At 36.4% G+C, this 11,900-nt stretch overlaps 2 protein-coding genes and 1 long non-coding RNA gene across 3 annotated transcripts in view; 2 read left to right on the top strand and 1 right to left on the bottom strand.

Moving 5' to 3' along the window:
• Positions 1-11,900, top strand: part of LOC149500382 (uncharacterized) — an 80,625-nt gene that overhangs the window by 67,449 nt on the left and 1,276 nt on the right. The gene's annotated exons all lie outside the window — the stretch shown is intronic.
• On the top strand, positions 2,437-6,028 carry LOC114250509 (uncharacterized). The gene is made up of 4 exons (XM_089736851.1): positions 2,437-2,601; positions 4,263-4,399; positions 5,144-5,301; positions 5,734-6,028. Exons 1-4 carry the CDS (start codon positions 2,452-2,454, stop codon positions 5,889-5,891), a joined length of 603 nt encoding a protein of 200 aa, XP_089592977.1. The 5' UTR covers positions 2,437-2,451; the 3' UTR covers positions 5,892-6,028.
• On the bottom strand, positions 6,071-10,787 carry Spindly (spindle apparatus coiled-coil protein 1 spindly). The gene is made up of 5 exons (XM_028184389.2): positions 9,511-10,787; positions 9,303-9,394; positions 8,480-8,594; positions 7,493-7,625; positions 6,071-6,692 (listed from the first exon to the last, which is right to left on the bottom strand). Exons 1-5 carry the CDS (start codon positions 10,199-10,201, stop codon positions 6,434-6,436), a joined length of 1,290 nt encoding a protein of 429 aa, XP_028040190.2. The 5' UTR covers positions 10,202-10,787; the 3' UTR covers positions 6,071-6,433.

The raw sequence follows: 11,900 nt of genomic DNA, 5'->3' as shown, positions 1-11,900 counted from the left end.
CTTCTGTGCCAAAACTGTATTCCGAATCGCTTAAATAAGCTTTTTAATTGTAAATATATTTTGATACATGACGAAGCATGTTGCTGATAACTTTATTTCTGTAATCTGACGAAGCATGTTGCGGATAATAACATGTACTTTTAGGTTAGGAATATTGTGTTCTTTTTTTTATAATAAATTAATCTAGTGTTAAATGATTTTGATACTTAAGCACTGAATCAGTGAATTCGTGATGCAGACAGATCTCCTGAGTAGAACAATCAAGGACGGAACGACGCTAAAATAACATCTGCTTCTGTGTCATCTACGACGCAATTACTAAGTAAAATGACTAACGCAAACTATTATATATTAAGTTCCTGAATTCGCGGATATCTCGTCTAATACGTTAAATAAACCGGTGCATGAGCGTTTTTGTATTTCTCGGAAAGGCATCACAAGGTGCGTAATATGAGATCAGACAACAAATAAATGTGACCTTTTTTATATTTAAATTTCATTCATAACCACTTGCGGAAAGCCGGGCATAAAGGGACATCTTAAAGGTTTTTTGGAAAAGGATTAATGCGAGTATTGTGACTATGGGTTGGGAGTATATCGGAGTTGAACCGACTAAAAGCCCCTGCTGCTCAACAACCCGCCATCTAAGATAGGTTGTAGGGAAGGTGACACGATCCGCGCGAATGCATATTTCACCAACCGCCCCCACACCCCGGCCTTCGAGAAACTTCTTAAATTGAACTTTTGCTGGTAATGTAGATTGTCAAATCTCACGCGTTGAGCCAACCATCCTGCCTATTAATGTTACAAAAATATTTTGTTTCTCTTGTCTACGCAACAGCGACTTATAGCTAAATGTAGGTGTAAACGCAAATATGTTGTATATTAAACCAGTTAACGCTTTACGGGTAGTTCACGGTAATTCACGATTGTGTATTATTATTATTAATATACCTTTAAATTTATGTACATGTGGACATTGGAATTGCTAATGCTGATACTAGTCCTAAATATTTCTTCCTCTATAAAATATAAAAATCAATATAAATCAACAGACAACCCAGTTAAGTGCCATTTCCACTCTATTTGTGAAATGACTTTAAATCTTACGACGGTAGTTAGCACGATATAAAGAATCTACAAAAAGACAGCGATCGTATTAATATTCTTTTCGGCGTTTCACTTGAGCGCGTGTTTGGAGAAGCTAGATTGGCAACCACTTGGTGGATGAAAACTCAATATAAAGCGCATACCCTATGCTTACCAAATAGATTTTCTTGTTAGGTAATAAGTTCTAGTAGTGATTTATTTATAAAAGTCATCACTTAATAGTGTTGTTGTTTCGAAGGTGAGCCTTCATAATCACCAATACGTTGGGCAGTGTTATGTTCAAACGATCGATCAACTAAATCGATTTTGACAGTGTAATTTTACCTTTCACATCCCTTGAAAGTTACCCTGAGGCAATTTTATTAAAGTGACTAGATCCGAGTAGATTATTGCATCAACCTGTGGTATGATAATGGTACAGCATGAGTATGAGGAAAAATAGTTACGTGCTTTAAAATTTTTGATTTTATTATGAATGAATAATTTTACCTGAAATATGTTTAGCAAAAATCCGAGTCAGAGTTTTTTATTGATATACATTTTGATTCTAGAAATTCTTAAAATGGTCTAAATATCTAAACTCGTATTAGATTAGAACCAGTGACCATTTGAAATGTTCGATTTGAAAACATCAAAGTTCTAGAAAATCATGCATATTCGACCTTATGCCATTTTTTGTCAAGATTTTTTTTTTCTTACAAGTTCTTATAAAGACGTATTTGTCACAAACATGCAAAAGCTGCTACAACTAAGTTCCGTATTAATAATCTAGACAGAGAGAACTAACTATCTTACAGATTAATCATGCTATCAATAAATGGTTTAACCAACATTGTGCGTTTCAGGTTTTTATTGGTAGGAAATTTTATTTGGGAATTCTTATGTACAATTTCAAATACCTATATGTATTTTGTTTCCTTGTAGTCGTTTGACATTTTAAAATCCACGTATTGTGTTTTCTAGAATTGGAAAATGTACCTACCTATTTTTTTTTTCTACCTAATCTGATAGCCTTGAGAGGCTATATCAGCGTAACCTTAACTAGTAGGTGAGCTCACGGGGCTCAAACCGGAGTGTTGCTAACACTGACCCTAGCAAGAGCAGTGCTTCGCAGAATCTACCACCGGATCGGAAATGCGACCCACTGAGAAGATCCGGCGAGAAACTCAGTGGGCTGTGTCTGTGGGATGTACCTATACTCATTTTTTTCCCTGAAAATTTGCAAAACTTGTTAAGTATTATCCCTTGATCTTTCAACGTATTATTATTACGATTAAAATCGTTTTTAAATGTAAAATCTTTTATTTTCCATTTAAAAGAGTGATCTAAAAGCTTTTTCCAATGGATCACTGGTATCTTTTCAGAATATATAATATGGGTGGCCAGCAATCAGTACGCGCCACGCATTTTCAACGACCCGAAAAGACTGCTACTGACCCGATGCTGGATGAGTTGCCCGACGATCATCACATAAGTATATCTAACAAAATGGTAAGTGAGCACAATGAGGACAATCCAATCGATTTTTCTGTTAAACAATTTTCTTACAGCAATAGTGTTGTGATAGATATTAAAAATGCTTATAAATACTAAAAATTAAAGTACGTCTTGAAAAGTATTGAATAAGTATCAATATTCTGTGTATTTATGCCACACAACAGTAATGGATTCCGGTTTGAAGGATGGGACATTATGTAACGTAGTTATAATATAATCGAAACTTCCACATCGTATTTCGAGGTGAGTAGCGGTAATAACGTCGTCACATTTTAGGATTCCGAAGTTCGTTCAACAAATACCAAACACACAGCTGTTGTCTCGTGGAGATCAGCCGGCCAATGACCAGCCTGTAAACAAACCCGGCGTTGTGCTATTCATTTGTTAGATTGAAAAGTGAAAAGTCGTAGCCTACTTATGACTTCCATTGACTGAGTCCATACTGTTTGTCAAGCATTGACGTAATAACAAAACGGAATTAATGATCAATGGCACAAGTTAGCAACCTTTAGTTAAAGTACACGAACACAGACTGTCTGATATACCACTACGCTTTTCCTAGAATTTAATTTACAATTTAATATACAATTACATTTACAGATTTTTTTTCTATACTCTATACATGGTTAGGGGCCCCTTTTTCGTCATGATAATCAACTTATCGTTGCCGCTGCTGTCTACTCCCCGAATCCTGATCACGCAGGAGCCAGTCACCGTCGACGCCCTAGACACGTCCTTACGGATCCATCAGATCCAATAACCCATTAGACAGCATCAAACGCCTTTCGCTCTAACACTAGGAGTAGCGACCCTGGTAACCGTACTCCCGGCAAGGAGTTCGACATGCAACCTAACCTAAGCATCAACCTCTTGAGTTTCTCGCCTGATCTTCTCAGCGGATCGCGATTCCGATCCGACAGTAGATTCATTCGGGAAGCAGCTACTCTTGAGTTGTTAGGTTTCCCTTGGAGGCGCTCGGGTATCTATTAGCAAACCCCGCCCCTTCTGGTTAAGCCCTTGCTCGCCCACATGTCCTTGTAAAACTGGAAAGGCCTCCGGGCCACCAGTAAGCCCTCAATCATAAAAAGGGCCCCTTTTTTAAGCCGCTAGTTCGTTTATGAAAAGGGAAGCGGAATAGTAATAATTTTTCTAATAAATAAAAAAACTTTGTATTAGATAAACTTACTAAGGCCCTTTTGAGTTCTGACCGAAAATTATTATGCCACACCGTCAGTGTGGGTACATTAGATGAGAAGTCTTAATAAAAAGTATTGGAATGAATCACTCTAAAACGGATCTAGCTGATAATTATTCATGTCTCGTGCGGACTTCGGCATTTTTAGCTTTTTGCTTGTATTTAACGGGACAAGCCAGTAACATTCAGTTCAATCAGTTTTGCGTATGTTTTTTTAAGTATTCAATTATGCTTTATTTTCCATTATCGTTAAATTTCATTTTTCGAATCCCATATTGTATTGAATAATAACACAACGGCAATGAAAACTTAATAGCCCTCATTGGTATTTTTATAATAGTCCCCAATATACTTAGTATTTACAATGAATCTAGTTTTGTTATCAAGATGAATCAGTTGGACGATAATCAAGTTATTCTTTCGAATCAATTGATGCCAAATACTTATATAAAATTCTTAGGTTGAACGTTTGGTAGAAGACGCAACGTTGGCAAGTACAGCATCAATAAATACAGTATCTTCAAAAGCAGACTACAAAGAAAAGATGTACATGGAAAAATTAAGGTGTATGGATGACAGTCATTCCGAAAGATGTGGGTGGGTAATATTTATTTTACCCTAAGGGCGCGTGGAGACATTGAAGTCATCACGCCTCTAGGGCTGTGCGCCTTCTCGTTATGATGCCGGCTCACGGACATATCGCAGTAAGTGATGTTTCAGTAATGGAGTTTCGGTTAGACAATGTTATTTGCTTTATCTTTATCGAAGACATTATCAATTCAACTGTATTTTATATATGTGACCTCAGAACTATTTTCTAGATGAACTGAATTTTTTTTTTTTTTTGTAAGTGGAAGTCGGTCTTTGTCATGTGGTCCCATTAAAATTTTATCAAGAAAGGACGTGTAGTTTTCGAGTTACCTTTAATAATGGATATTTAGCCGACTTAGACTACATTGATGATATTCTCCTTTTATTACGTTAAAGTCGGCTTTCTTTTTTATTATTATTTTTCATTATTTTTTAATTTCTGTACATAAGTAAATATTTTTAAGGGATTTTATGACCCGGTAACTAAGACCATTAGGTCATGTCTTATTTTAAATTTATATTCTTATTTTAATGAAAAATGATAACATGGGGTGAAATGAAATGAGATGAGGTGATATGGTATGAAATATAATCTCAGTAAAATGGTGGTCATTTACTTTTTCAGTGGACTTTTCGGAGGATCCTTAGAAGTTACGTCCAACGGCTTTGTTTCATTTTCCCACATTTGTGCACAGATACTAACCGACCCTTATTACACACTTAAGTAAATAGGAATTTATATCTTTCTAGGTTAACGATGGAAGATCTCAACGCATTAGTCAATCGCATAGAACGCCTTACAGCGAATATTGTGGACTCCGAACCGATATGTGTAGATTGTAAAGCTAAGCTTTTGCAATGCTATAACACCGGTAATACAGACACAATTAAGTGCTGGGATGCTGTCGGTAAGTTTAATTTAAAAAGACCAAAAATTCTGCAGTTTTTCTAATGTGTTTGTTGCTTGAGTGAAGGAACTCCTAAATAATGTCAAGTCGTTACCGAAGCCAGCGATTCGGATCCTGTGATAACGAAGCACTGCCTTTGCTAGGGCTAGCCTTAGCAAGTCATCCCAGATTGAGCCCCGTGAGCTCACCAAACGCGTGTAGTTAAAATAGCACGTTAGACTAACCACTTTATAGGAAAAACAATATTGCCCGTAGTTTGCACACGACGTTATTCCTTCACCTTAGCAGTCGTTCTAGAGGGCGTGTTAGGTAGGTAAGGATTTCTTTACAAAAAAAAATTGGTAATAATTCCTTCGGTATTTGAACCTCGACCAGGGTTGCTAGAATAATAATGAAATTAACCAAAGTTCATGTGATAATTTATCGGTTCAGGAGACTTCGCGAAGTGCGTTCATGAAGCAACAGCAATCAAGCTACGCAATCGAAGGCAGAAGGATGAAAAAGACTCAGCTCGGAAATCTCGACATATGGCCCACGCCAGAGAGCACGCTTTGAAAGATCTAGAAACGCATCCAAATTTGACAAAGTAGCCCTCTAGGGAATCGATAAACCAACTATCATTATCCTTCGAAATTGTCCTGCAATATACTCGAGATCAGGGGTGAGCAACCCTTTTAATCAATGGGCCAATTTTCAATTTAATTTTTTTCGCGCTAACCTTTATTTTTATTAAATATTAGAATAAAAAAATTAAAAATAAACAAAAAGGTAAAGATGTCATATACAAATTTTAATACAAGATAAAAACAATTTACATTGATCATTGCTATTTTTATTGGTACTTTTAATAATTTTAGATTTAGATCTGTTGTAACTGTTTAGATTACTTTGTTGTTCAACGAAAATACTTTGATAACAAATTAATTCATATTAAATTAACGTACGAAAGTCTGAAAATATTATAACATGAATAAATATTAAATAAAAAACAAAAGGTTTTTTTTTTTAATTTGCAAACTTTTGTCCACCGGAAATTCTGGAAACTTCTTCTGTTTGCGATAAAACCGCCTGCTACGCATTAATGTAGTACATAATTTATTTCGCATTTACCAAATAAAATTTTTATATTACACTAATTAAAAGAAACTTTCTTCTTAACATCGTCTGGATTGATTTTGCTTTTGACTTGTACATTGTGTTTTGCTGAGCCGAGAACGTCTTTATTTTCTTTTTCGTTGGGTCTATAATCGAGTTTAGGTGAAGTGATACTTTTATTTGGATTGGCCGATAGATGAGCTATTTTCCTGCGCAGTTCTCTGACTTGAGCAGCACTTGCGAGCTGGGCAGCGCCTCGAGATAGTACTTCGGCTCGCAAACGCTCACATTCAGATCTGAAAATAAATAAATAATAAGAAAACGTTCTCCTCTTATCAAATTATATTTATAGTACATACGAGCTGAGTCTCGCGATGTAACCCGCGGTTATTGTCCTACCGCGGGTGACGCCGCGGGGCGAAGCTAGTCTAAAAAAAGTAGCCTAAGTTACTCCTTATATCATCAGCTACCTCTCAGTCAAAGTCCCGTCAAAATCAGTCCAGCCATTCCAGAGATTAGCCGGAACAAACAGACAGACAAAAATTGAAAAAAATGTTATTTTGGTGTATGTACCGTATATATATTCATATGCAAGTAGTAAAAAGAGGCTATTTCAATATTACAAACAGACGCTCCAATTTTATTGATATGTATAAATTAGTATGATATTTAGGCGATTGCATGCAGCAGAGATGCGCATCTTGAGGTGGATGTGTGGAGTAACGAGAATGAATAGAATACGGAATGAATATGTTAGAGGAAGTCTGAAAGTGGCACCTGGACAGAGGGGCTGAGAAGTGCGCGTTTGGGATGGGATGGGCATGTGATGAGACGAAAATCATTTGTGATCACTTTTTTTAAGACTACATTTACCATAATGTGTCGAATGAACCATTTGAGCTTTTGCATTGAACATGAATGTATCATGTTATTGCTTTTGCACATTTGACTTCATGACTTTTTCTGACCAATTAATCTACAGTTATTATATATTTGTTGTATACTATTATCTACCTGGTATGGTAGAAATAGGTACCAGTAAGTGTTTATTATTTATGATGAGTAGTATTCCGTATCCGTGTGAATAGATACTTACTTCAAATGGTCCATGACACCAGGAAGCCAACTTTGAGAAGTTGGTTCAGATAACTTGCTAAACCAACGGGCAAGTTCACGCCTCTGACGCTCGCACAGCGCTTCCAGCTGGGTAATTCTCTCTTCATAGCTTTCTAAAAAAAAATTTTAAACATTTTTAATTATTTATGGTTGTAGATGCAATCTGTGATAAAGACGATTCGTTTTTAAGCTCACATTTATAAAATCAAATATTGGAATCCCAAATATTCACAAAATCACAAATATTGGACATGGTTTAAAAGGGCCTGCTTACAAAGCGTTACCGTTAAACAACTTCCAGATAGTGATATTTATGATTATTATGATAGATGAATTGTAGCAGTGAAAAAATGAATATGACAGCCCTGCTTGGCTCAAAATTTTTGCTAAATGTCCTGACGAAATAGTTTTTCATCCTGTAATAAGGACTAGACAGATAAAATATATTTGTGTTTCTAATGCAAAAACTGAAAACCACTGCATGATGTATATATGATTACCACTTCTTTTTAATTGCCCTAGTAGGCAAACGAGCGTACGGCCCACCTGATGATGAGTGATTACTCTACTCAACTCTGTGAACTCTGTAAACTCTACTCAGGTGGCGGGCGGTGCGATGGTAAAAACATGATGATAGGATCATCTCAAAAAATTCCTCAAAGCACTCCGCAACTTCTTCATAGTATATTAGTTAAATGGTTGGCCCACACTTTGAACTAGAACACATTAATATCTCACAGCCGCAATAGATATACTCCATGCAGCCCCACAATGTATTCTACCAGTGATTGTGAAAAAAATAAGTGTTACTTAGTTTAATTTTTATTACTTCAGTAAGGAAGTCATTCAGAACATATTTAAGTATGTATTTCACAAATATATATTGTCTTATACAAAATATATTTTTCAATACTTTCAATATTTTGCTAAGTATCCTGTATAAGTAAGAAATGTAATTTTTTCTCACCAATTAGTTCTCTATCAAAATGGGCAGCAGCACCGACCTGTTGTTCCCATATATTTTGCTTCTCATGCAGTAATGCATCTACTTCAGCTTGCTTGTTGGCGAGCTCTCTACGTAGCTAAAAATTGAACACTTGAAAAACTTTTCTTAGAATCTTGAATTACAACTGTAACAAATTCTATAATTGTCCTTTAAATTCTGGGAACCCATGCATACTACATGTACAGATTGGCTTGATTTACCTTGATTTTGATCAAGACATTCATTTCCAGTTATGTATAAATTTGGATTAATTAATACTGTTGCTTACACACTATTTCAAGTTAACACATCAAGCCATATGACCCACCAGTGGGCCTAGCATACTATAAAACTCGGGCCAAGCCAAAATCCGGTAATCAGTAATTTTTATCAACTTGAAATTTTCATTCTAAAATTTATAAAATGCGATAATTCGCACAGAAGACAAAAATTTGCAACTTTTACTATCTAGTTTTTAATAAATTTTTAAAGGGTAATTTTGATGAAAACTAAATCTTTCAGCATTCAGTTCGGCTAAAGAGCCACATAGCTCACTTCCAAATGAGTTATGTTTGATAGCGGCAATCTGTGACTTGTAGGAAGCTTTTACGTTGGAACCCTCATGTGGCTCACTGCCTGAGTGTCACAGCCTGAACGGTCCAGTATGATAAGGCTCACTAGTAAGCTAAGTTTAGATAAAAACACTTAATTTTTCATGTGGCATTCAACATGTTAAGCAATAAAAACATTGACACTTTCAATTTACTTTGTATTGTAATCATTTGCATAATTAAATATGACTTACCCTTGTATTTGTATGCTTCATCTGTATGAGGTTTTTTGCCATCTCTTGTCTCTTATCTTCTACTTCTGCAAATATTGAATTTCCTTTTGCAGCTATAAAATTAAAAGTTTAAACTTAATAATATGTTTTAGTTAACTGCATCATACTAAAAAGAAAATAAAGATTATTATATAAATAATATTTATTGTTACATTTTAAGTACACATACCATGAGGCTGTAGGTCCTGCGAATCTGTACACTGATGAAGCATAGCCCTCGCCTCTGCCAGATCCGATAGAACCACAGCTTCACGTTCATTGGCTGCTTTCATTTCTTCTCTCCGGATTTCCGCTGCAGCGCGCATTTCCGATAACTCCGACACTAATTCTTCTACTTTCATCTTCCACGAGACGACTTCCTGGCGAGCTTCTTCCAGCGCTGTTTTCACTTCGGCAGCATCATTTAAAGCCGAAGTCAGTGCCGTTCGCGCTTCATCCAATTCACTGTTATCGCGCTCAGGACTCTCACGCATTTTCAATTTTTGCTGATCCCTCAAATCTCGAATTTCTTTTTCTAATACTTTGACTTCGAGAGCGTGTCGCTCTTGATGTTCTGAACGTTCCGTTCTTAAAGAACATATTTCTTCTTGAAGGCTACTTATTCGTAAATTCAACTCGGTTCTTCGTTTTGCTTCATCGGCCTGCAAACCTTCTAATTCGGCATTCAAGTGACTCTGTATATCCAAAGCGGTCTGATAGCTACGTCTGGTATCGTATAATTCTTGTTTTGTAGATTCATAATTGGTGGAAAGACCTTCGTATTGTTTTTTGAGTAAATAATAACGTTCAGTCAATTCACCATTGGTAACATCTTCCACTTCGGTGCAGCTCGTCTTATTGCTAATTGTAGAAAAATCCATTATTAAACTATCAAACACATGGAACAGTTTTTTGTTTTGTTCTAATGAGTATGTATGTATGATTGTGGTTTTATAATTTAGATTGTGGTACCTATGTATTTGGTCCTTGTTCGTTAATTCAAACCATTTTTTTAAATGCTCTGAAGAGTGTATATAATAATTTTAGTTTAAAGGGATTTTATGACCTGGTAACTAAGACTTTTAGGTCAAGTCTTATTTTAATTTTAATGAAACTTTTTTTATATGAAAAAATGATAATAATATGTATTATGAAATGAAAAGAAGTTGATTAATATTAAAAATGGAACGAAATGGAATGAGATGAGATGGTATGATATGAAATATAATCTCAGTAAAATGGTGGTTATTAACTGAGCCTTTTTCAGTGGACTTTTTGGAGGATCTCGAGAAGCTACGTCCAGCGGCTTTGTTTCATTTTCCCACATTTGTGCACTTTCAGAGATACTAAACAGTTAATAAACCACCGTCATTACACATTTAAACCTGAAGAAACACTAGATACTAAATAGGCAAAAATAAAATAACAAATCACACACGCACACACAGCTTCACTCCTCGCGTTCCCGTGTTCCCGCCAAAAAGTCAAGAGTGTATTTTTTTTTAAAGGATTTTATGACCTGGTAACTAAGACTTTTAAGTCATATCTTATTAAAATTTATATTCTAATTTTTATGAAAAATAATAATATGGAGTGAAATGAAATGAAGATGATAATTTGAGACATCAATCAACAGGAACGAAATGAAATGAAATGAGATGAGATGATATAGGATGAAATATAATCGTAGTAAAATTATAGTCATTTACTGAGATTTTTTCAGTGGACTTTTTGGAGATCCCGAGATGTTACGTACAGCGGCTTTGTTTCATTTTCCCACATGTGTGCACTTTGACAGATACTAAACATTTAATAAACCACCGTTATTACACATTTAAACCTGAAGAAACACTAAATAGACAAAATAAAACAAATCACACAACTTTACTCCACGCGTTCCCGCCAAAAAGTCTGTACTTTTTTGCTTGATTTGTTACAATGGAAAAGGAGTTTATACCCAGGCACGCAAATGGTTTAAGACAAAGACCTCAGCCATGGCTGTTGTAACAAAGTAAAATGGAAATGAGTTCAGAAATTAAAACTTAATTCGGTGTGTTCGTGGTCCGCGTTCAATACGCGGGAGTCGACAGGGAGGTCGAGCGCAGAGCTTCCCTGCCGCCCTCGGACACGTTACCCCCATTACCACTTCCGAGGTTAAGGAGGCGATCGCTAACCTGCAACCACGGAAAGCTCTCGGCTCCGACGGCATCCGCAATCGCGCGCTAAAAATGTTACCAGCCCAACTAATAACAATGTTGACCATCTTAAATGTTGCTATGACGAACTGCATCTTTCCCGCGGCGTGGAAAGAAGCTGACGTTATACACAAGCCGGGCAAACTAAGAACGAAACCGCGAGTTGCCGCCCCATCAGTCTCCTCCCGGCGATAGGCAAACTATACAAACGACTCCTTCGTAAACGCCTCTGAGACTTCGTCGCGTCCAACAAAATATTGATCGACGAGCAGTTTGGGTTGCGCGCCAAACACGCGTGCGTCCATCAAGTGCACCGCCTCACGGAGCACATCCCGACAGGACTCCCCTTCTTCGATATAGTGAAGGCGTTCGACAAAGTCTGGCA

Source organism: Bombyx mandarina, chromosome 22, assembly GCF_030267445.1.
Source record: "Bombyx mandarina strain Sakado chromosome 22, ASM3026744v2".
Taxonomy (NCBI): domain Eukaryota; kingdom Metazoa; phylum Arthropoda; class Insecta; order Lepidoptera; family Bombycidae; genus Bombyx; species Bombyx mandarina.
The sequence above is the reverse complement of the archived record's forward strand: the minus strand, read 5'-3'. Positions and strand labels throughout refer to the sequence as shown.

Excerpts from the sequence above, each read along its gene's own strand:
- Spindly (XM_028184389.2), bottom strand. The coding sequence starts at position 10,201 with ATGGATTTTTCTACAATTAGCAATAAGACGAGCTGCACCGAAGTGGAA. Across the intron at positions 9,395-9,510 it reads GCAGGACCTACAGCCTCATG|CTGCAAAAGGAAATTCAATA; the intron begins GTATGTGTACTT and ends TTAATTTTATAG. Across the intron at positions 8,595-9,302 it reads TGAAGCATACAAATACAAGG|CTACGTAGAGAGCTCGCCAA; the intron begins GTAAGTCATATT and ends TTCAATTTTTAG.
- LOC114250509 (XM_089736851.1), top strand. The coding sequence starts at position 2,452 with ATGGATCACTGGTATCTTTTCAGAATATATAATATGGGTGGCCAGCAA. Across the intron at positions 2,602-4,262 it reads TAAGTATATCTAACAAAATG|GTTGAACGTTTGGTAGAAGA; the intron begins GTAAGTGAGCAC and ends TAAAATTCTTAG. Across the intron at positions 5,302-5,733 it reads TAAGTGCTGGGATGCTGTCG|GAGACTTCGCGAAGTGCGTT; the intron begins GTAAGTTTAATT and ends TTATCGGTTCAG.